The 26,045-nt window shown below is 47.5% G+C and overlaps 1 protein-coding gene across 3 annotated transcripts in view; it reads left to right on the plus strand.

Moving 5' to 3' along the window:
* The window catches only part of RUSC1 (RUN and SH3 domain containing 1), a 145,486-nt gene that overhangs the window by 108,551 nt on the left and 10,890 nt on the right, over window positions 1–26,045 (plus strand). For all 3 annotated transcript variants that reach the window (XM_085639441.1, XM_085639439.1, XM_085639440.1), the window contains 3 exons: window positions 10,205–10,251; window positions 11,245–12,568; window positions 14,468–14,596. In XM_085639441.1, the coding sequence (XP_085495567.1) occupies window positions 10,205–10,251; window positions 11,245–12,568; window positions 14,468–14,596 (1,500 nt within the window). The remainder of the gene's footprint in view (window positions 1–10,204; window positions 10,252–11,244; window positions 12,569–14,467; window positions 14,597–26,045) is intronic.

Raw genomic sequence — 26,045 nt, forward strand, 5'->3', positions numbered from 1 at the left:
TTCCCTATGTCTGAGCACTTTTATACTTTTTTGGGTTTCAAGCTAGAAATGTAGGATTAATTGCCCTTTAGGAAATGTCTCAAAACCTTCCTGTTCGTAAACTAACTCCTGAGGAGCCTGCGGTCACTGCTCTGTGTTGCTCAACAGTGCTGGGATGCTTTTGGGTCGCCATGCTCTTTATAAATTCCCCTAACATAACATCACATTACGTGGTGATTAATATTTCGCTTTCTGGTGACAGCCTGAATGGTACTTGCAAGACATTTGAAAAAGACCTCCAGCCCAACTCCTAACATTATTTGATGATCAGGGAGACAGTGGCCATCGAACGGCGTAAGTGGCACTCTGTGAACGACCAACATAACTTCGTAATGTGATGACAAATGGTATCACTCTATAAAGATGGGGAACTATGAAAATTGACAAGTTTGATAGAATCATGAAACTATAAGGACCGCCAACGCAGTAAGAAAATATCTATGGCCCTGTTCTCTTTGTACTTCAAGTACTTCTGCTGTTCTCATCTGGAGGAAGAATGGGAGTCAGTGGGATTTAATTTTCTCTACTGTTTTTACACTTCTGTAAGCCACCTTAATGTACAGTATTTACAGAGGCCCTAGTTTTAAATGTAAAATTATCATTGGTGTCATGCCTCTACGTATTAACAAACATTAATAGTTTTAAAAAGTATTCAAGGGGGGGGGGCGTGGCCAAGATGGCGGACGGGTAAGACGTGTGTTGTTTCGTCTCCCCACCCGCCGCTGCCCAGCTCGGCCCCGGATTGCTGCCTGGCCCCTACTACAGTGATCGGGGAGCGTCGGCGGAGCCCCCCAGCCGCCTTCTTTCTGAGTTTGGGCGGCTGGGGGAGAATATTGTGCGCCTGGTGGAGCGCGCGGGGCGGCTAAGATGGTGGCCGGACCCCGCGCGTAGCGGATTTTCGAAGGAGCAGCAGCGCTGGGCCTGTCGGGGGTCGAGAGTCTAGGCGGGGCCTGCGGGTGCTGCTGGGGGGCTGAGACCGGCTGCGGGGACATCCTCCCGAGCTCGTGGCTTGAGCTTCGGGGCTGGAGAGAGCTGCGGCCTGGATCGGTGCGGCTGACGCGCGCTGCCGAAGCGGAGAGAGTGGCGGCGTGGGAGCCCTGAGCTGCTTCCGCAGCATTGAGGAGCGATCCTGTGGCCTGGACGCATTGGGGGACACAGGGGAGGCCCGGGACTCGTGGGGGCCCCCCACGTTGCTGCATCAGCTGCGGCTCTGGTGGTGCCTCTGGGTGAGTGCCCAGCTGTACCGGGGCAGGCGTGAGGAGGCCTGGGGGCTGGCTTTCTTCTCGGGTCGGCCTGGCCGGTAACACAGCGATTGGAGGGCGTCGGGCCTGTGTTGTCCCTCGGAGCAGCTTCGGCCAGAGAGACTAGCCTGGTGTTTGGAGGTGGAGGTGGTGTCCTGGGGATTCATGCCTCTTGGTTCCTCTTGGATTGCTTTGGGTGGCGGACGGGTCTGGCCCTTCTCACCTACCAGAGACTTTTTGCGGAGGACGGTTGGTGGCAGCGGGGTGCCCCGTGGATTGCCTTTATTCTCCCAGCGCGTGGGGTTTGGCGGTGCTGTGGTGGACCCTTATAGCTGTGGGCTGAGAGTGGCCGCGAGCGAGGGGTTTGCATTCTGCCCCTTTGGTGACTGGCTCCGTGAATACCGGGTGGCCTGGTGACCCGGGTGTACATCTAGCGGGGTGGCTGGGAGAGGCAGGGTTTCCTGGAGTGCCTCTCTGAAGTTGCTGCCCGCCGAGTTCACCTCCCGGGGTCTTGCTTGTGTGGGGCCTTTGTTCCTCTCGCGGTCTGTAGTTTCTTCGCTGGAGTGACGTCATGTCCAATCAACGAGGGTGGAAGGAGCGGACCTTACTAAAGGCCCCTCTGTTAACGCAGACCCTGAGGGGGATGACACCCCCATCACTAAATCCTTTCTTGAATCCCTTTTCAATACTCTTCGTGACGACTTTCAGACCCTGAAGAACGAAGTAGCGGGAGAGGTGAGGGAGCTGCGGAGGGAGGTGGACACTCTCGGGGATCGGGTGGCAACTATAGAGGACCAGGAGCAGTCAAAGGACGAGGAGGTCACGCAGCTGCAGCAAGAAGTGATCCGCTTGAGGGAGCAGCAGATGGACTTGCAGTCACATGCCGACGACCTAGAAAACCGCTCCCGGTGGAACAACATTCGGGGGGTGCAATCGGGAGTTGAAGGGTCCGATATTACTGCTTTTCTACAAGGGCTGTTCCACGATATACTGGGAGTGCCCCCCGAGATGGAGGTCCATATCGATAGAGCTCACAGGGTGGGCCTGCGTCGACGGGCCAATGCACCGCCACAAGATATCCTGGCCTTTCTCCCAGATTACCCTTTGAAAGAACGTATAATTAGGGAGGCTCGAGCGAAACATCCGGTACAGTACCAAGGGCTGACTATCACTTTGTATCAGGACTTGGCTGCCAGCACCCTACAGAAGCGGAGAGACTTTAAAGCTGTCACAGCGCGCCTGCGTGACATGGGGTGGCATATTCTTGGGGGCACCCCTTTCGCCTCATTTTTAAGTGGCAAGGCCGTCTGCACCAGATAGCGTCCCTGGTCGAGGCGAGTAAGGTGTTGGGGCTGCCGCTCCCGAGTCCAGCGAGGGAGAGTACACCTGAGCGCCGTCGGTCCCCTGCACGCTGGTGAACCGTTGAGAGGAGGCGCGTTGAGTGGTAGCACAGGAACGCAGAGCAGCCATTTATGCCGTAGCTGCTGACACGTCCCCTTCGGGAGCCTCGTGAGGATGCTGGGGCTTGCCGAGCGTGCTTATGTAGCGGGGGCGGGGGGCCGGATGGTATTGCCCTTGCCGTGAGATGCCCCGGATTGTTTTGTTCTTCCACGAGCACACGTCTGGACATGGTGTGCGTGGGACTATTTGGGGGGGGTTTGTGTTGGGGGTTGGGTGGGAGGGGGGGAACTGGTGTGCTTCGGGGGGGTGCTTTTGTTTTTCACATGGAGTCTAGGGGGGGGCGGTGGTGCGGGAGGGCCGGGGTTTTTCTTTTTCTCCGCTAGCCTCGTAGCAAGGAGCGCGCGCTGCTTTCTTGCCCATTCATGCACGACACTGATTTAACTATCCTTGCGCTTAATGTTAAGGGCCTTAATGGCCCGAACAAGCGGCGGCCTATCCTATCTTACTTAGAGAATGCCGGGGCAGACATCTGCCTGTTGCAGGAAACGCACTTGCTGGCCAGGGACTGGCATAGGTTGAAGTCTATAATGTTTCCCTATCAATATTTCTCCTCTATGGCTGATAAAAAAGCGGGGGTGGCGATCCTGGTGGCGAGGAAGTTTCGGGGGACCGTGGGAAACAATGTGGCGGAGATTCAGGGGCGCTTGCTGGCTTTACCGTTTTTGGATCGCAGGCCTCGCGTTTACGATCGGCACGGTATACGCCCCGAATGTGGGCCAGGAGGTGTTCATTCGCTCCGCTCTCTCCAGGGTCTTGGAGCCCTAGGTTCGCCTCCTTCTGGTGGGGGACGACTTGAAGTTAGTCATGGATTCAGGAGTGTATAGGTCAGGTAGCCGTCATTCCCAAGGGGGTGGGAGGTCTCGGGCGATGGTAAACAGTGGTTAGCAGAGAGGGCCTCTCAATTTTCCTATTATTCGCATGTGCACCATACCTATGCTAGACTTGATCACTTTTTGGGCTCTGCAGAGGTTCGCGCGCAGATTAAAGACATTTATATCACTGCGGCGGCCTTGTCCGATCACGACGCGGTGGTGGTTACATTAGAGGTCCCCTCGGTGGTTCGGCTGGTGGGGCATTGGCGATTCCGTGAGACGATGTTACATAAACCGGCGGTCCAGGAGCAAATCCTTCGGTGTATCCGGAACTATCTGGAGTTGAATGACTCCCCTGATGTCTCGGTTGCCACTTTATGGGGGGCACTCAAAGCCGTAGTGCGCGGGGAATTGATTGCCCTGTCGGCGGCGGAAAATAGGGAGCGCAAAGCTAAGAGGAGCGAACTTACGGCCAAAGTGCTTGAGCTGGAGAGAGCACACAGCCGCACGGGGGCTCCCCGAATCTGGGGCCAATTGAAGACTGCCCGAGCCCTGCTTGCGGGGCTCGATCTTCATAGGGCGGAATATGCGCCCTTCCGCCTTAAGCACTCTTATTATGAGGACGGTGATAAAACAGGTCGGGTGTTGGCCAGCAAATTGCAGGCGAAGACACAGCATGGCAAAGTTAAGGAGATTACCACTTTGGAGGGTGGTCGGGTTACGGACGATGCAGGAATTGCGCAGGCCTTTCTGGCTTTCTATGAAGCTTTATATGAAGGCGGGTCGGCGCCCACTCAACAGGTAGACGCTTACCTTCAACAGGCCCATACGACGGCGTTGAATCAGTTTAATAGCGATGCGTTGGATGCACCTATTCGCATTGAAGAAGTAGTGGGGGCTATTTCCTGCCTTAAACTCTTGAAGGCTCCGGGTCCGGACGGCTTTTCGGACGGGTTTTATAAGCGGTTCTGTATGGTGTTGGCTCTCGTCCTTACTCGCCTCTTTAATTCTTTCACGGGTCCCGGGACGATCCCCTCGGAGATGCTATTGGCCTCTGTAGTGGTGCTCCCTAAACCAGGCAAGGACCCTTCTGTCTGTGGCTCCTACCGGCCTATTTCTCTACTTAACCTTGATCTTAAGCTGTTCACGGGGGTTTTGGCCGCGCGATTGGGTCCATTGATGCCGGGCATAATTTTTTTTTGTTTTTTTTTGTTTTTTTTTAAACCTTTATTGACAGTTCAATAGAGAACAAGTATGGGCCTACAACCCCCCGGGGCCGGCCGCTAAGCAATCAGAGCAAAAACAGGCAAGTATAAACACAGGCAGCACATCGGGGAGCAGAATCGTGATGCTAATACTGTGAACAGCGTAGGTAGGGCACCAGGAGAAAAAGGTTTTCGTTTTATAATGAAACAAGGCAGAAGGATCAGGTGCCAGACAATTTTCAAACAGCAATTACAGGTACGCAGAGTAATAGAAGTAAACGATTTACAGCAATCTATTAGGTCAATGGCGCAAACACAAGAACATCAGGATGAGGAAGAGTATCATAAGCAGTTGCGCCTCGCCAGAACTCCCGGAGAGCACCCCGGAAATTGTGGTACACATGGAGCGGCAACGAGTCATAGCAAAGGAGGTGTATCACACTGATCCCAGAAAAAGAAAAAACAAAAAGAATCAGAGAAGAAAAAGGAGGCCATGGAAAAAGAGATAAAAGACGAAAGAATCCCCTCCCCCAACCCCCCACCCTGCACCTCTGCAGATGAGTACGGCCCCCCCCCCCAGCAGTGTGCCTGTCGCCCTGGAACCAGACCCGAAATATAGGAGAAGAGGGAAAAAGAAGTAGGAAAAGAACCCCACCAGACGGGGGGGGTGGAGAAAGTATTAATAAACTGGAGGAGGGCCTTCAAAACATACCCCCGGCTTCTCCCTCCCGCACGGTAAGTTTCCCCCAAAGTGGACAATAAACAGCACAAAAGCGATCTTCTCAAAGCAAGATGGGGAGCACTATGCACCTATTATGCTGTTAGCTATGCCAGGAGAGCACGCAACCCCTGAGCCCGCCCGTCCACTAGATGACCACCCCTGAAGGATCAGCCTTATCCCTGACCACTCTTTGGAATTCTGCCCATGCCTACCCCTCGACCCAGCACCATATCCAACGTTCCAAGGTAGAGAATAGTCCAAAAACGTCCGAGAAGCGACGCACACAGGTGGGGTGGAAGTCTCTGAGCATCAACACAGTCCGCAGCGTGGAGAAACAGGCTTCCCAGTGCTGCCCCAGGATATGCACTGCACTCAAGGTCCAGGAAGGCAGAAGCAGCCAAAGCAGACAATAGTTGCTGGAGTTGTCCCTGGGTCGCAGGAGGGCACGTACGGGACGAGGCTACCACACCCCACTCAGGTCCGACGCCTCCGGGACAGATCAGGCCCTCAGCTGGACGAACACACTGTAGCATACTGGCCTGAGTGTCCAGCCGTGCACTAACCTCAGGGGTGGCCGCCAAAGTGTCCCCCTGTGCGCAGTGTGGGTAGGCCCTATGTACGTGCGGACAGGCGGGCCGCCTTTGCCCCAACGCCGACGCCACACCGTCGAGCTTACTCCCCAAGACCCCGACACCATGAATCAAGGAGGAGTGAAGAGCACCAAGGGCCTCGAGGAGGTCGCCGTACCCCAGCACAGCTCTCTGCGATCGCGCCGCCACACTCCCAAAAGTCGCACTCTCACAATCCCGCTGCGACCCAGCGGACAAGATGGTAGGCTTCATTGCAACAAGATGGCCGCCAAGTACGCCCGACCCCCACCGGGGCCGGGACCCTGGGACAAGCGTCCCGATGGCCACGTCGCTGGTGACCGGGTTCCGGGGGCAGGCGAAAAGTTATCCGTTGCGTGGTCACGGGCAACAGTCGTCCCCACTACGGACCCGCTCCCGTAAAAAGCCGGGGGCGGCCCGCAAGGATCAGGGCAGGATACGGGCGGCAGCCGGGCAGCTCACCATCAAAGGCAGGGGCAGCCACCGGAGGATCTGAGAATTGCACCCACGGGCATGCACCCGGACCGCTACACTTGACAGTAGAAACGACCACGACGAAATGTAGGCCGAGTTTGGCACCGCTCCGGCGGACCGCCTCCGCCCAGTCACAACAGGCCGCTGTTGTTGAACTGCCACCCGGCCACGGCGTCCACTTGAGGTCCCGGCTCCAGGGCCGCACAGGCCGCAAAGTTCAAATGCTCGTTTCTCCGGCGATACCGCAGCCAGAAACCTCGGAGTCACACAGTCGGGTGCCACTCTCCTTCAGAAACACGACCGCGTAGCACAGGTTGAGGATCTCGTGCAGGATATCCGTGCGGGATGCGGAGGTTCACGGAGCCGGGAGTCTACGCTGCCGTCCCGGTCGCCATCTTGGCTCCTCCGATGCCGGGCATAATTGATCCTGATCAGTCGGGCTTTATTCAAGCCCGGCAATGTAGTGATAATACTAAACGGATCTTTCATCTCATAGATAAGGCCCATCGTACCGATCTGGATGCTCTTCTCTTGTCGGTGGACACCGAGAAGGCGTTCGACCGGGTAGATTGGCGCTTCTTGGATAAAACTCTGTCCCACTTTGGCTTCGGGGATCGGTTCCTGGCGTGGATTTCGAGCTGCTTCACCTCTCCCAGGGCAGTGATTAGGGTGAATGGGGTCACATTCACACCGTTTGCGATCCAGCGGAGCACCAGGCAGGGGTGCCCGTTGTCCCCCCCTTCTTTTTGCATTGTATGTTGAACCGTTGGCGCAGCGGATCAGGGACAAGCCGGACATAAAAGGGATCCTCTTTGGGGGAGAGAGACACGCGGTTAGTTTATATGCAGATGATATCATTGCTTCCTTGGAGTCGCCGGCGAGCTCGGTCCCTGCCTTCTTGCAGGAATTGGAGGAGTTTGGTCAGGTTTCGGGCCTACGGGTTATCATCGGGAAGTCCTCAATTCTTTGGCTTCGGGAGGGGGGGCCGGCCGCTAGGGGGGTTTCTGGTCGATACGCGGGCATCCCCGTCTATTCTTCCATTCCCTATTTAGGCATAGAACTTGCGGCGTCGGTGTCCCAGACGGTTCAGCTGAATTATTCTAAATTCTTACAATGTGCTGTTCGGGATCTGAATACATGGAAGCGGCATTCGCTCTCCCTGTTAGGCAGGGTGGCCGCGGTTAAGATGTTGCTGCTGCCCCGTGCTTTGTTTCTTTTTCAGGCTGTTCCGGTTTGGCCGCCTCCGGGGGTATTGTCTACCCTGCAGACCGCTATTAATCAATTTATATGGGGAGGAAGGAGGCCACGGCTCCGCAAGACTCTGCGCAATTTAAAGCCCGACAAAGGGGGCCTGGGCATTCCTAATGTACTGGTGTACTTTCGCGCGGCGCAATTGCGCTACCTGGTTGAGTGGAAGCGTCCGGAGTCCGAGAAAAGCTGGCTTTTTCAGGACCGGTCCCTTGCTAGATTGGAGCTCTGGAAGGTTCCCTTTCTGCGTCGGGCTCATAGACCCCCTGGCCTTCGGGGTTACCCCGTTACGAAGACCTTGCTGCGGGTGTGGGATGGCGTTGCAGTACGGCGGGGTTAGTCGACCTTCCCTTCTCCCATGACCCCCCTCTTCGATAATCCGGAGTTTTCCCGGGGGTTGACACTCGGGCTTTTTCGGCTTGGAGGGCGTCAGAGTGCCGCTCGGCGGGTCACCTCTTTGATTTAGAGGGCATTCTCCCCTTCTCTGAGCTCAAAAGCGTTTATGGTCTCGCGGACTCGGAGCGCTTTCGTTGCTTCCAGCTCCGGCATTGGCTTTTACATGCGGATGTTCGTCCTCAAGTCGCATGAACGCTCACTATGTTCGAGAAGTGGCTCTATCTTAAGAACACCGACAAGGCCATGATCTCGGACCTTTATGATATGCTTAGAGACGGGGCCCCTGCGGAGCCCACTGCGGGACAGCGTAGGTGGGAGAAGGAGTTGGGACGTCGATTGATGAGCAAAGAATGGGCGGACATTTTCTATTGTGCGAATCATACAACGCGTAACACGGCTAGTAGGGAGGTAGCGGTGATGGTGGCCATGTATTGGCATTTGACCCCGGCCCGTTTGCATAGGGGGAACCAGGCGCGCACTCCGCTGTGCTGGCGTGGCTGCGGGAAGGAAGGCACTATGGTACATATTCTATGGGAGTGTGGAGAATTACAGGCCTACTGGAAGGAGGTGCTAGATGATATCGATACCTATTTCGAGACCGAGATCCCGCACTTTCCGGCTTATGTGATACTGGGTCTGCCGAACCCCCTCACTTATCCACTCAAGTCCCGGCGGGGCAGACTCATGGGGATAGCTTTAGGAGCTGCTACGCAGAATATTCTCTCGCATTGGGGTTCCCCGCGGAAACCGACACGGTTGGGGTGGCTACATAAGCTGTGGCATGTTCTGGGAATGGAGCGCATTCAGGCCTCTCTTTCTGACACTATGGCTGGCTTTGTTGATGCTTGGCAGCCCCTGCTGGCTCTCTTATCGACCGAAATGAACGAGATCACATGTCCTAAATATCTCCGTCTCCTTCGGCTCGCCAGCTTGGCCCCAGCGCCATGATCTGCGGAGGTCTGGTTGGGGCCGGTCCGGCCACTGTGTCTCCTCTAGGTACATACGTAAGCACACGAGTTCGGGGTGGGATGGGATGGTGGGGAGTGGGGGGGGTTATTCTTTTTCTAAAGGCCTTATTGCTATGTCCCTCATGTTTGTTTGCGGAGTGCTGCTTCAAGTGGCGACCGGGGGGTGAACTCTCGAAGGCAATTGTTGGATGTATAACTCTTGTTTCGCAAGTGGGGGCTTCTTGGTGGAGGGAGATGCTTGATCAGTATCGGTGTCCGTAACAGGCATGTTTGTATTCCTTTTTGTCGCTATTGCCAATAAAATACAGTTAAACCTAAAAAAGTATTCAAATTGTTAGTTTAAAATTAAATGATTGGTGTGTATAATTAAGGGGTTGCTAGTTTGTTTTAAAACATTAACTGTGTATTTAAGTAATCAAGAAGCATTTTATATGCTAAAGAAACAGTTGCTTACATTAGTATTACTGTGTAGAATTGTTAAAGTCGTAAACATTTCCTCTTTTTCCCTCTTTGAAATTGATAGAGACTAGTCAGTTTAATATGAAGTTTTATCCTGTTCCTTACTCTGGCAGTCAATGGCCATATTTTCAACTTTATCAACTGAAACTCCCAACAAACTCTTCCGCCATTGGACTTTTTGTTTAAGTTTCTCTGTCTGCAAGGAGATTTAAACCAGGGAAGTTGGGGGTGAAAACTGTACGGTGGCCCCTTGATCACTACCATTTTTATTTCTTTGTCTGTGAATAGAGGTAGAACAATGCTTCTGTCAGAAGCGGCTGTGGGTGGGTCTAGAGGTGCCTTACCTGGCACATTTGCCATTGCCAAAATGTCCAATTCTAATTGGGTACCATTTTGAATACATATTATTTAGTGGCTGACTCTCCTGTGCCAGTGATGGGTAGGCTGCTGGTGCTAGGGGGGCTGTCAGAGAGCCATCCAAAGGACAGTCAATGCTCTTTGGGCGATTATTGATTTTCTTCCTTTTGGTTCAATCCTGGTTTCATCATGTTCACCTCTTTTTCTCTTTTCAGCGCCAAACTCTTGGATTTCTGGGTTTCGCACCTGCAGGAAAATTCAGGTAATCCATGGAATGGTGTGACTATGAAATTGTACATGCATATATGTGCACATATATATGTACGTATGTCAATCAAAATAATTGTTGGCCCGCTAACTGGGGTTTTGGTACAACAAATACAGATGCATCATTATTTACCAACACTAGTTAAAATATTTTTTTACCACCTCAAAAACATACAGGTAATATGAAGTTATGGTTAGCTGGGGGTAAAACACCAGGATGTATGTTTTAAAAAAAAAACAACAATTCACTTAACAAATAGTTCATTTATTGTTATGATGTAAAAACAAAAAACGCCTGAAATTCTACAGATAAGGTTAGCTGCTCTAACCATAGCTTGCACACGTGCCATGCAAGCCATAACTTATATACCAAATGGAATGCTCATAACCTCAACATATTTTTAACAATGACTAAAAGTACTTCGCACCACGTCTTTAAATTGGAACACATCCACAGAGGTGTTATGCTGTGTCCATAGTTGTGCCAGTTATAATGTTAATGGCTAGGTAATACGTGGTGTCACTATTCCGAGCATTTTTCTTATTTGTGAAGTCATGAACTACTGGAAGGGTGAGGACATGGAAAAAATATGCAAAAAGATGAAGAGCAACAAGGCGTTCTACAAAAGAATGAGTGGTGGTGTAGAATGTGGAAGGGATGGGCTCATTGGGGGGAAAGGAAGCAGACCATTGGGTATCAAAAAATATGAACAGTAACGTACTTGATGCAAAAATATTAATGTTTGGAATCATGGAAGTTTAAAAAAAAACATGAATGTTTACTAAGAGGGAAGTTGTTAGACTGAACTTATTATATGGAACCTCTACAGATGCCTTGTGCTGTTATAGACACTAGGAACCGGTACTGGTACCATAATCCTCAGACTATTCTGCACATGCGCTTTGCAATTTGGTGGAACTGCTGTACTTCCGTTGTTGAAATGACCAAAGAGAAACTCTACTGATCTTCTGTTATTTGGTTTTGTAGGTACATTGTCAGTGCTTTACTTGCCCGGAGGCTTCTTGTCGATTACCAAGGACTCCTTCCATTCCCTCTTTGAAGAGCTGCTTCTCGTTCTTCAGCCACTCTCCATCCTAACCTTTCACCTGGATCTGCTCTTTGAGCACCATCATCTCCGCGTGAACTTGAAGCTCCTCCAACCATCTGCAGGGACCTCATCTTGCCAGCCTCAGGGCCTTGCACCTCCAACAGGTCTGAAACAAGATGAGGGCTGTAGCCCTCGAGAGGCAGCAGCTGGACAATGTTACGAAGATGACAAACAGCAGCAAGAACGCACTGCTGTCAAGAACAGAGCAGAACATCAGAGACTATTCCAGAATCCAGCACCTATAAGTAAGCAATGCAGTTATACCCAGAACAGTAGCCCCTTGCAAAACACGTTTGAACAAGTTCTTCAGTGGGGGAACAAGTTGACTCACACATTGGTGGGAAGCGAGGAGAGCCCTGTGGTCCTCAAGGACCCCGTAAAGGAGACGAGCACCAAATCCTTTGAAAAAAGCAGAGAAAACACTGATGTGAAACCCAAAACATGGTGGGGCCAACTGAGCCAAGCGTCGCAGGTCTACAGTACTCTGAACCGTGAGGGCTTCTCCTTCACCAGGTGGACCAAGATAAAGATGCCAGCAGTGGACAAGTTCCCGGCTGCATCTGCTAACCAGTCAGCTGAGAAAATAAAATCAGACAGGAAGGTCACTCACCACAAGAAACAGTCTGAGAGTCCTGAGAAGAATCAAACCAAAGAAAAAGATGAAAAGGGTTCTGCAGGAGACACTTCCTCCACATTGGACCGAACGACAAAAAAAACAGTTGGTCCGGAAACCCAGAAGTCACCTGATCAAGGTCAGAAGGAGAACCAGGAAACACACAAGGAAGGGAACCAAGAACCCAGGCTGGAGAAAGCTCCAGAACAAGGGACTCCAGGGATCCAGGAAACATTTCGCCATGAGACATCCGAGTGTCATGAATCATCCGACTATGAGACACCTCTCACACAGGAATTATCTGATAGAGAGGCACAGAGGTCTCACAAATTGCATGATGAAGGGACACATGTTTCTGGACCACAAGAGCTGATTGATAGAAATATTCAAGGGCCCAAGACACAGAATTCTCAAGTGAAAGAAGATCGGGGCACAGTTGCAGAAGTCGGGCTGCACAAAGATCCCCATCATGGAGAAGCAGAATCCCCCAGCAGTGGCAGGGGAATCTGGCTAGGACATTTGTTTGGGGCACCATGTTCATCAACCAAACGATCCCCTAATGATGTGGAAACAAATGGAGTTAAGTCTAGGTAAGTTCAGATAGGGGTTTCTTGCACAAAACAGGGACAGGCATATTTGTTTTAGGTGAAATGCATAAATTCTCACCCTATTTCTGTTTGTCTACTTCTTACCTTATCTGGTCTGCTGTTTTCCCTCTCTCTTTCTTCACCACTCAAGATTTGGCCACAAAGAATTCTTTAACTCTAAGTTGCTGAAAACGAGTGAATACCTTTTTACCTGGTGAACCCCATATTGGTACAAGAAACCAGAAATCAGACACACTGAAGAAAGCAATTGAAATACAGATTTATTTTACAGGAGCTGCAAACTTCTTTAGATAAAAAAGTATCAGTCAAAAAGGTCTTGATGTACCGTAAATCGCACCAACACTTTAATCCATTTAGATCAGGGTCCATATCTGGCTAGGAAAGTCTAACAAGGATGATTATGTAACCAAAATATTTGTAATTAATCTGAAAGTGTTCCACAAGTGGATACCATGCCACTGATCAAACATGCCAGAGGCCCCCTATCTACTACAGCGGCTCATACTGCAAGACATCTGAAAACAAGCCCTACGTTCTCGAACATTGGTGATGAAGAGAGCATCGAGAGCAGAATTACAATTAATCAGTGTTCCCTCATCTTCTACCCAAAGCATGCATTTATTTGCGATTGTATGTGCTACAGCGGGAGGAGAGAGAACACTTCTTAGAGGTGCCTCTTAGAATGAACTCCGTTACAACATATATATATTTCGATTGACACCCAGAGTGAATTTGGTTCCTGACTTTACAGTACGAACATTGAGTCTACCATTTAAAAAGGTTTTACACATGATCTGAGCTGACAATCTCTTCAGTGTCGAAAACATGTGCACTGGAACTTCATTCTGTGACTTCTGGAGCAGGCGAACATGTAGGTAGGATGGATTCGCCTCATTCTTGTGTGTCAAGTTGGGTCCCCGATAGGGGAGACTAACGAGCAAGAATGAGTTTGGGTCAGATTCCATCCCAGATCCATGAGAAGGCAGCAGCACTGATGGTTAAAAGATGCCACTACTGCAAGTCGTTTCACAGGTCCACACCCCTGCCTTCCAAGTGACACTCTCTAGAAATAACAGAACAATTTCCCAGTTAATTGGACAATACTGTATGAAAAGCAGTTTTCTCCATTATGTTACGCATTTGTAGATATGACAGTAATACATCACACTCAAAGAACAGATTTGTCACCATCTGGACCGTTCTATATTCCACACTGACAGAATCAGCATTCTGGAACATCACCTACACTAGATCGGGGAAGGAAAGCAGATAACACATACACAGTGTGGACACCAAGCAGCTTCTTCCTTTAGAAGAACAGAGTGGAACACTTTAAACATAGTGTTACATGTATGCAACGCACATGCCCACTGTATTACATACAAGAACAGCTGCCCTTTCACCTAAAGGCCCTCTGTGTAAGACAGACGCACACACACCCACTTACGTAAAGTTGCTCTTCCTCTGTTGCCTTACTTGGTTCACACATTGTGGTATCACCACCATCTTTGTTAAAGGCTTTCCTATGCACTCCCTACCCATTGTTGAGGGCTGTTGAATGTATCCAGTTCACGTACTCAAAGTTTTATCCTGTACTCGCCTCATCTATTCGGTGCTGTTCCAAGCATCCACCTCCATTACTTCATCCATCTGTTAACACAAATTATACATTTTTGTGGATATGCCCCCTTTACTAGGTGTCTGTACCATGCCCCTCCCCTCTTTAGAGAGCTGGTACATGAATCCGCCCCGGTCTGGTGGGTTCCTTTCACCTCTGCTGGGTGCTTTCCAGTGGGCAAAATGTGTACCTGTAGCAGCACAGTGCAATGTATTCTAGTTTAATTGTTGGAAGTTGCATACCTCTACTTTCTTCCATTACAGGAGACCCTCCAGTTGGTTACCCCCAAATATGGATGTCCTGGAGTTGGTGAGGAAAGTGGTGCCCCCTGAGAGGAATGTCCCACAAGAAGAGTCTAGCAAAATTTCAGAGGATGTCCAAAAGCCAGTAAGGTATGGCACCATATAAGGACATAAGAACCCAATCCTTTCAAATGCTCTGCTCCAGGAAGCACAGACTATCCAACACACTTGTGTAGGGGGCTGTCCAACTTCAAATGCCCATGTGGGATTCCCAACTGAGAGACGAAAGGAGATCCCATAATCGGTTACTTATGCCAGTATTATTGTTTGGCAGTATAGTTAGGGCTGGAAGGGACTTGGACTGTCACATTATGGGGCATTTTAGACTGGAAGTGTAAAGAGTTTCTTAGATGTCCATTTTATGAGGTTGCTGTTAGGCAGTATTGTTGGCTTGCTAGACTTCCAGTGTTATTAGAGGTTTTTAAGACTTGAGTGTTGTCGAGTTCTTTTAGGTTGTCTGTGTTATTTACAGTGTCAGGCTGTCAGTAGTAGTATGCTTGTTTGACTGGTAGTATGAGAGAGGTTTCGGATACACTGTTTTTAAGGTGGGTTATGGTGCCAGTATACCAGTGTTTTGTGATGGTATTTGCCTATGCAAACCATTGATCAGATACCAACATCTAGATTTGGTTGCTATACCATGTGCAAAGAGTAAGCTGCCCCGTGGGATGGCTTTCCCTATGGGAATCTTATTGGGGTGACTCGGGGAGTAGGGAGTGGACTTCCACTTCCTCTGATGACTTGCAAAACAGGAATATTTTTTTTTTATTATCAACACCTGTCACTTTAATAAACATGGCTGCTTTAAAAACACAAGCATTGTATGTTGGTTTGTATATGCTATTTATACAGGGCAGATCTCGTCGGAAGGCAGCAGAGGACTGTACAGTGTACCGTCAATGTGTGAATGTATGGGTAGCTGATTTCTGAGAGTCCACTATTACTCCATCGTGATGCAGTGTTCTTTAAAAAGTTGTGTCTCAAGCTCTTCCCTAAATTCGAGCAGGGTTGGGGCAACCCTTCTGGGGATGTTTATGCAGATCTTAGGATCATAGGTGGAGAAGGCCTGTTGCTTTATTTTTTGCACTCCATTGCCTCTGGTCTGATGATGTTCCGGCTACAGGCATACCGAAATCCACTGGGGATGGTGAGCTTGCGTGCCTGTTAGGCAGGAGGCTGTACATGATGACTTTTGTAGATGATGCATCTGGTTTTGAAGATGATGCTGACTGGGCGTGGTAGCCAGTGGAGTTCCATCATGGTGGAAGTCAAGTAGTCCTATTTCTTCAAGCTCTCGGTATGGCTTGCTGCTATATGTAGGATTACAGTAAGAGGCCATTTGTGGTGTCTAGGACACCAGGCAAATTGGCAACAAAGATACAAGAGAATAATTTGTTCAACTGCAGTTCTGAAGTCGCCTTTTGGGGGAAATTGTTTAATTTGCTTTAGTATTGTGATCTGGAACCCCAGACCGTCTTAGTTGTCTTGGTGATGTGTTCCTTAAGGGTGAGATCGGTGTCCATGGTGAATCAGAGAGACTTGGCATCTGGTTAAAGCTATAAGTTGAATCCATTCTCTCTCATGGGATTGAGCCTGATTCTGGCTAGTTGTTCCTTGTTGTACTTGACAAACAGCAGTAATTATGTTTTGGTGGTATTATGCTTCATATAAGTAGTAAATGAAGAGTATGCAGGGTGGCGAGGGCTTTGGCATGGAAAAAAGAATCCCCTCGTCAGCAGCGGCAGGATTCAACTCATCCAATCAGAACACTGTGAGGCTGAACTGCTCTTGGGTGGGACAATTATAAGAATAGAAATGAAAAACATCGAATCAAGAGCAGAGACCTGAGAGGGACTGCAAAACCATTCAGTCATGAGCAGGGGGCTAACCAGAAGCCAACTTTAAGTATATGCTATGTATTGGAAGCAATAGGTCTTCAACAGACAGTTAAACCTGTAGCCGAGACCTAAAAGGTGTTTCCATATTTGGGAATGCAAATACTGTTGCAGGGGCTGAGGTTTACTGTTTGTCGTAGGCTTTAAATGGCTCATTTGCAGGCTATCACTTTCGGTCAAAGATTGTGATGTGGCTAATTAATATTCATTAGGAAGGCCATTCTGTGACTCTATACGATTGGACATTTTGTAGTGGGACCTTTGTGTACGTAACTGCAGATCATAGCTTGCAATTTGCTGTTCGTACATCAGGCTCCTGATAACGGGGCTTTGTGCAGTGGCAGTATTTTGTGCACTGTTAGGCTCTGAGTGTTGTCAGGATGGTTAGGTTGGCAGCTTTGATAGGGTTGGTAATCTGACAGTGTTGTCTGCCTGTCCTATAGAGGTTGCAAAGCTAATGGTGTTTTGTGGCTTGTTAATATGGCCTTATGTCTTGTCATAGGTAACGCTGAGACTGTTATCAGAGTTGTTAGCTGTCCTTGTTAGGTTGATGTAGGAAGTTATACTGTTACCATTATCAGTGTTAATATGATGACACTTGGCTGACAGTGTTGTCAGGCTTACTTATTGGCAGTGTTATTTAGGTTGTTAGGGTTTATACTTATCATGGTTGTCAGTTGTATTGACGATATTGGCTGATGGTGTTATTATAATTCTTATTCCAAAATTATTATTGTTGGGGTTGTTACACTGGCAGTATTATCAGGGGTGTTAGCTGAACATTGTTATCAGGTTTCTTAGGCATGCAGTGTTAAAGTGATTGCTAAAATGGCAGAGTTATCATGGTTGTTAGACTGTTGTTAGACTGTGGGCTATTAAATTGGCTATGTTTTTGAAGTTGTTAGTCCAGCATTGTACTGGGGGGTTTTAGGTTGCTGTGTTCTTGGGATTTTTATGCAGGCAGTGTTTAGTAGTTGTTAATATGTTAGTTGAGTTGATAGGCTAGCAGTGTTAATTTGATTGTTAAAAATTCAGTCGTATTGTGTTAGACAGACAGTCATATGTGGGTCGTTAGGCTAGCTATTTATCTGTGTTATTAACCTAACATTGTTATCAAGGTTATTTGACTAGCCGATTTATTGAGATTTGTAAGCTGACAGTGTTTTTTAGTCTCATCTAAGATGCTGCATTCACTGTTGCTTGCAGGACATTTTTTTTATTTACAAGAGGCTTAGAGCCCTCGCATTATTTAGCATTGGTTGGGTTCATTGTCAGTCAAATGTGCTGGCTCCCATTGGTTCAGTGTGTGCTGGTTTCACTTTGTTTTGTGTTTTCCCCTGTCTCCGGAGTATGGACCAAGTACTGCTTCAGTTTTTTTAGGAGTGTACTTTCGCTGATTCTGCTTTCTGTCTCTGGCTATTTTTTCTTCTACTTGCAGCACTTTGTAAAGTGTCTTTTTTAGGTCGAGCCTAGGCAGCGCGCGTGCACTGTCTGCAAGACCTGTTGTTATCTCCTCTATCGGCTTTTGGCATGCCCATGAATTGCCATTTGTTTGTCGTAGAAATACGGGTTTTTATTGCTGCATTGGGTCTGATTCTCCCGCCTTTGCGAGCTTGGATCACACCCAGGCGATTTCCCTCATTGTTTGCTTGCGTTGGCCATCCCGATACGTCCGCGGTTCCTCCTGGCCATCCTACATCCTACTATTTTGTAGGCAATCAACATTGTTTTAGGCTTTCAGGCTGTTTCATGGAGCAATGCTCTGTTCAGCACCTGCAAAGTGGCAATTTCTATCCCGTAGCTCTTGAGCTATGCCAATAGCTCTAACTCAAAAAAATGCGCGAGACCTATGGCATTTCTAATGCTTGTTTAGATTGCATTTCTCCTGGTTTTGCTCTGCACTGTTGCTTTCACCAGTCGGTTTCCTTTACTCTTTACCTTATACTTTCATCCCCTCCCCTTCTACTCTTTGGTTTAGCATAACACCACCAGCTTACCACATGTTGTTAGCATTGCTTTTAACAATGATTTCAGAATACATTAATGGCTTTGGGCTATTACCTAGTCAGTTGTTTAGTTTGTAACAAAGAGCTTTTTGGTGTGTGTTTCATGATTTATTGTATGTCTTTGGTGTGATTAAAATGTTGTATGCAAAGAAACAGGGCTTGTTTTAAATTGGTTTATATTTGCACAATTGAGTGTTGGATAGAGCATTCTAGCATGAAAAGAACATTATATTGGTAAACAGTTTTTTGCTTGTTTGGCCGCTCGTATTGTGCTTCCTCCTGTAGCTTGATGTGTACATTGTAACAAAGATTACCATACCATACGATGACAGGCCATACCATACCATGTCATACTATACAGTGACTGGCCATACTATACTATATATTACCATGACAATCCATACCATACCATACTATACAATGCCATACCATAATATAGTACATGAGGAGCGGCGATACAATTCAGTGACATGCAATTCCCTATTTTACCATACCATAGAACGACAGGCTATACAATAACATACTATATAACTACAGACCATACTGTACCTTACTATACAGTGGCATACCTTACCAAATACAATGACAGGCCATGCCATAGTATACAATGATAGGCCGTACCATATGATAAGCCTACCATATCAAACTATACAATGACAGGCTATACTGTACAATACAATGACAGGCCATAATATACCACACCCTACTGTATAATGACAGGCCATACCCTACAATACTATAATATACAAATGACAGCCCATACCATATGATACCCTACCATAAAATGCCATACAATACAATGACACGCCATACCATACTATACAACGATAGGACATACCATACTATACAATGACAGGTGATACCATACCTTACGATACATTGACAGACCATACTATACAACAGACCATTCTATACCCATACAATGACAGGTCATACCGTACAATACCATACCATGCAGTGACAGGCCATACTATACCATCCCATAGCATGGCAGGCCATACGACACTGTATAATGACACACCATACCATACTGTATAATGACAGGCCATACCATACAAAAATATACAAATGACAGGCCATACTATATGATACCCTACCATAAAATACCATACAATGACATGCTATATCATACTATACAACGATGGGACATGCCATACTATAAAATGACAGGCCATACCATACCATACCATACTAAACATTGACAGGCTATAACACATCATACTATACCATCTCATACCATGGCAGGCCATACAATACTGTACAATGACACACCATATAATATGATATACAATGACTGGCCACACCATACTATACAATGACAAACCATATCATAATATACAATGACAGGCCATAATATACCATACCATACTATACAATAAGAGGCCATACAGGACGGGCGTCACCATTATACCATTCCGTACTATACAATAAAAAGCCATACTATACCACACTATACATTGACAGGTCATACTATAATATACAGTGACGGGTCATAGCATACTAAACATTGACTGGCCATAACATACCATACGTATGACAGACCCTTTCCATACCACCCATACAATGGCAGGCCATGCCCTACTTCACAATGACAGGCTGTACATAGCATGCAATGATAGGCCATACCAGTCCACACCATACCATGACACGCCATACCATACTATACCGCATACAATAACAGGCTGTACCATTCTGTACAATGACATGCAATACTATACCATACTATACCATACAATCACAGGCAATCTATACCGTTCCATACCATAGAATAACAGGCCATACCATAATATACAATACCATACTATATAATAACATTGTATACACCGTGAGGCCATACTAGAGTTACAGTGACGGGCTGTACCATACTATAGAATAACAGGCAATGCCATATCATTCTATACCCAGGGCCACTAGAATCAGGTGACAGCGGAGGGCAAAATTAGCAGCAGGGTGGATTAAATTATGCGGCAAGAAAGGCAAATTATGTGGCACATTTTGTGATAGTATTACATCATTGCTTTGCCATTTTTAAACTTGTTAACACTGACTGGGCATTAGTTGCATCTGATTAGTACCAGCTTAACACCCAAATATAGCAATAAGTTACAAATGTGTTCCTGTGTTGTTAGTAACTTTCGAACTATTTGAGCCAGAAACAAAATTAAATGTTGTTAAAATCTGCAGATTTTGGATTTTGTGGGGAATGCAGCAAATCTACAATTATGCGAAAATTGCGTAGCCAAACAACTGCATTATTTCAGTGGTCCTACACCTTAAATTACCATACAATGACAGGCTATAAAATACTACTATACAGTGACAGGCCACACCAAGTCACATAAGACAATTGCATGCCATACTATACAATATGATGACAGACCATGCAGTACTCTATAACGGCAGGCCATAACATAAATTCTATACTACACCATAGCTTACAAGGTTTGGCCATACCATACTAGACAAGCATAGATCATACATTACTATGAAATGACAGACCATACCATTTCATATCATACTAGCCATACCATAACTTATTATACAATGACAATCCATACTATTAAATGACAGGTCAGGCCATACTGTATGACTGGCCATAACATACCATGTAATACTATACAAAGACACTCCATACCATGCAATACAATGACCGGCCATAACATACCATCCTTACTATAAAATGAAAGGCCATACTATAATATACAGTGACAGGCTATACCAAATCATACTATTCACTACCATACAATGACCGACCATACCATACTACACATTAACATGCCTTACCATACCATATTATACAATAAGAGGCCATACCATACTTTATAATGGGATCCCCAAACCATATCGTACAATACTATACAATGGCCGACCATACCATACTACACAATGAGAGGCGTTACTATACAATGATAGGCCATACCATACTATATAGTGAGAAATCATACTATTCCATATAATGACAGGCTATAGTATACAATGACTGCCATACCTTACTATACAGTGGCAGACCATACTATGCCATACCATATTGTACAATGACAGGTCATATCATACCTTACTATACTACGACAGGCCTTAGCATACGTTGCCACACAATGACAGGCCATACCATACAATAACATAACTTACTATAAAATCACAGGTTAAACCATACCATACAATGGCAGGGCATAACATAACGTGTATTTGTAAAGCTGAATAACAGATGTTTATATTTACCCAACTCAATGGTACTCATTTTATCGACCTCAGAAGAATGAAAGGCTGCGAGGACCCGCTAGGATTTGAACCTGTGACCATGAGGTCAGACACAGGCCCCTACTGTGGGCGCATTTGTCCACTAAGCCACCAGACCCGAATAATCAATGAGAGGCCATACCATACCATTACAGACCATACCATACCATCCTATACAATGACAAGCCATACCATGCTATACCATACGTGCTTTACAATAACATGCCATATCATTCCATACTATAAAATAACAAGCCATACCATACTATACTATATAGTGACATACCATACAATGACTAGCCTTACAATACCATACAGTACTATAAAAATGACAGGGCATACCATACAATACAGCAAAAGACCATCCCGTACAATGAAAGGCTATATCATATGGTATCATACAATGACATACAATAAAATGACAGGCCATACCATACTATAATATAAAATGACAGGCCAAACCAGATTATACAAAGACAAGCCACACCATACTATACAAGGATAGGCTATAGTATACTATAAAACAACAAGCCATACTATACCATTACCAGGCATACCATACCGTACAATACTATACAATAACATGGCATACCATACTGTACAGTGACATGCCAAACTATGCTATGCAATGACAGGCCTTACCATACTATCCAATGGCAAGCCATACCATACCATGCAATGACAGGACATACCATAGTATACTATATATTGTTGGACCATACCATACAATGACTAGACATACCATATTCTGCAATGACAAGCATACTATACCATACTATATTGAACAATGACAGGGCATACCATACCGTACTATACTATACAGTGGTAGGCCATACCATACACTGATAGGTCATTACGTAACATACTATACAATGACAGGGCGTACTATACCGTACCATAATATACAATGACAGGACAGGCTGTACCATACTATACAGTGACAGGCAATGGCGTACTATAGAAGGGCAGCCATACCATGCAATACAAATACTATATCATGTTAGTTCATACCAAACCATACTAAAGAATGACAAACCATACTATTCAGCGACAGGCCATACCACACTATACAATGACAGGCCATACTATATCACACCATGATAGGCCATATCATACTATACAATGAGAAGCCATACCATCCATATCATACTATAAAATGACATACCATACTATAAAATGATAGGTCATACTATACCATACCATACAGTGACATGCCATATCATACAATACAACGAGTGAACGGGCGGGTGTTGTCCTGCTGTTCCATTGCTGCTGCCACTCTCGTGCTGCTCCCGTGCCGCTCCCGTGCCGTGCTGTCCTAATCAGTGGGGGGCCATTTTTGGGCCTTCGCGGCTGTTTGTCGGCTCGGCTCGTTTGGAGCCCCCGCGGTCCCCCTCCTTCTCCTCCAACTCGCATTTCCTTATTAATACAACAAGAGGGAGGAGCAGAGGGAGCACAAGGAGTACAGGGAGTTTGACCCAAGCCCCGTTGGGAAAGAACTGGCAAGAATCGGGCAGAGCCTGAGAGAGCTTCCTCTGGAGGCCGATGGACAACTAAAGGACCATTAAAGGAGGCTTCTGGTGAGTGGAAGCCGTCGTAGGAGGCACGAGAGGTGAGGAGTGAGGGGTGAAGGGTTGAAGTGTGTCCCCCTTCCTCACAGCTTCTTTCTGACAGCCGGTTCCTTGTATTTTTTTTTTTTTTTCGGGGGTGCAAGCACTGCCTTTACCGTCCTGCCTCCAGGAAATTCCATCATTAGAGGCACACTCACGAAAGTTGGCTGTTACGAACCCTTCCTGACTCCTGCTGGGTGAGACTGCTCTTCCTACGGCGCAGCTGGGTCCTCTTCCCGCCCCCCTCCTGTATCAGTGGAGCAACGACTCGCGGCCCCCGGGTGCCGCTCGCCGCATATAAAACCCGCCTTGCTTGTGAACTCTGGTGGCTGTTACGAACCCTTCCTGACTCCTGCTGGGTGAGACTGCTTTGCGCATCCCCACCTATGGCGCAGCTGGGTCCTCTTCCCGCCCACTTTCATCCACTTATTTAAGGAATCAGTTACTCTCTCGCGTCAGCGGGACGCGTGCGGGTCGAAGACCGGGCTAAGAGCGGGCCGTTCGAGACTGTACGAGGTAGGGTAGGGCTCTCCTCTTGGCTGCCACGCTCCCAAAGGTAATATCATTATGGCTACTGGACTATTGAGGCTGGCCCCTTAGGGGTGTAACGTTGTGGGGACTTTGGACAATTTTATAACCCGGGCTAGTAATGTTTTGGCTTATGAGATTGCTGCCACAGAACGTAGACTATCCCTAGACCCTAAGCTAGGGAAACGATCCTCATTGGGAGCCATTATGTCCATTCCTTCTCCTGACAAATCTGTTCCCCAGTCTTCAATTTGCCCGCTAGGTGAGGTTTTGTTAAGTGAGTCACCTTCCTCTGTCACCCCCACACTAATTAACTCTTCGGTCGAAAGGCCAACTGAGGCTGATTTACAATTAGTTGAACATCTCTTCCCAGCTTCTATTTTTAACTGTGCAAAAACAAGGTCCATGACGGACCGGTCTGTCAGAAGTAAACGCTTGGGGGCGAACCCATCAGCCACAAAAGGGAAGAAGCGTGAAGGGGCTCCAACGAGATGTCCCCCCCCAAAAAAACATAAAAATATAACGCCACTCCCTAATCCAGACCCTAAAACCCCCACGAAAGTAATTGATACACATAATATCCCCATTCGAGAACCTGTAGTATCCCCCATTTCCACAGCCACATGTGAGGAAGCTCTGGGGGGATTGACTCCTAGCGCTTTTTGGGATAGAATGGCCGCGATTATCGATGGGAGTCTATCTCCTTTAGTTAAGCGCTTATCTTCATTGGAAAGTAAAATATCACTGCTAATAGATACCATCCAGCCCAATACAGTGGCAACAGCATATCCAGCCTTGAAGATATCCTGTCACCAACCTGGTATATCATCTTCTAATAGGCCATGCGAGCAGGCCGTCGATCATTCCTCCCTTCACAATCAAGCTCAAACCGAAAGGGACCCATTAATTAATACAGACGGTAGGCTTGCCTCTCCTCCTCTCCCTCAACAGGCTCAAGTATCAAGCAAAATTGGCTGTGTGGCAGGGCCTCCACCCCAACCCCCTCTCCTTCCCCCGGCCAATCCCAGCTCTGATACTTTTTCTAACACTAGGAATTCTTCAAGAATTGACCTACCACCAGACTCTAGCCCATACGTGGTGGTTTTAACAGGTGTACCTGAACTTCCCCAAGATAGAGTTGAACCTTATTTGTCCTTGAAACATAAGGTAATACATTGGTTGAATGCTAATAGACCTTTGCCACCCAATCTAAATGGGGAAATCTTGATGGTACGAAGAGTTTCTTGGGTAGGCCGGGGTGTGAAGACCACAAGGGGAGATTGCATTGTTGTAAATTTTAGAGACCCTAGGGTGGTAAAATATGTGGGGGAGGGGGGGGGGGCGGCCTAATATGGCTGATGGAATTCATACTCCCTTTTTATCCTATTTTTATCCGTTAGGAGTATCCAATCTTAGGAGGGACATAGCTAACTCTCAATGGGGAAGAGCGGGATGGGACCTGGCCCCAGTGGAACCAAAGAGGCCGATACATATTCCATACGTTATAATATTCCTTGCCATAACCGGTTTAGCCTCTTGGACTGCATTGATTGACTGATGCCCGACCTTGATTATGGGCATATTGCCCCAACGCAGATGGAGCCTAGGTTGAGTCGGGTTCCTTCTCCATACCCCCAAGTATCCCTGGGCTATGAAAATTGGAGGACCCGGGAAGCTGGGAATGCTTTGAAAGTTGGGGGGGCACCCGCAAGACTGTCTGTAGCAACTCCTGAATGTCGAAAGTCTCATAAAGAAGGGAACACCTCGAGATCAGACGTTGGTTTGAGAACTTCCCTCGCTTTGACCTCGACTCCCTATTGGGGCGGAAGCTGTAAAAAAAAGGGATAACCCACCAGATTCAGTTGAAGCCAGCGGAGACATTACCTTCTAAGACAACTGTGTCCTATCCTGCTATTTCCCTCACCAACACGTTACCTCCTGAGCCTCCCATAGAATTAGGGCTAGTAGACAATACTAAGGACAATTCAAGCACTACCCTGGGAATTGTATCTACCCCCCATCGGCTACACCCCGTTAAACCATCTACCATTCGGGTTGAGGGGCTAAAAATTCTATCCTGGAATGTGGCGGGATTATCTCGTCTATTAGAAGTCCCCGACTGGGGGGAATTCATTGACAAACATGACCTTTGCCTATTCCAGGAAACCTGGGCACTGAAGCCTTATCATCGCTTAGGGTTTGCTACTTTCTGGGAACCCGCTGTAAGGCCAAATGGGGGAAGGCCATCGGGAGGTTCTACCAG

Source organism: Triturus cristatus, chromosome 12 (assembly GCF_964204655.1).
Source record: "Triturus cristatus chromosome 12, aTriCri1.1, whole genome shotgun sequence".
Taxonomy (NCBI): Eukaryota; Metazoa; Chordata; class Amphibia; order Caudata; family Salamandridae; genus Triturus; species Triturus cristatus.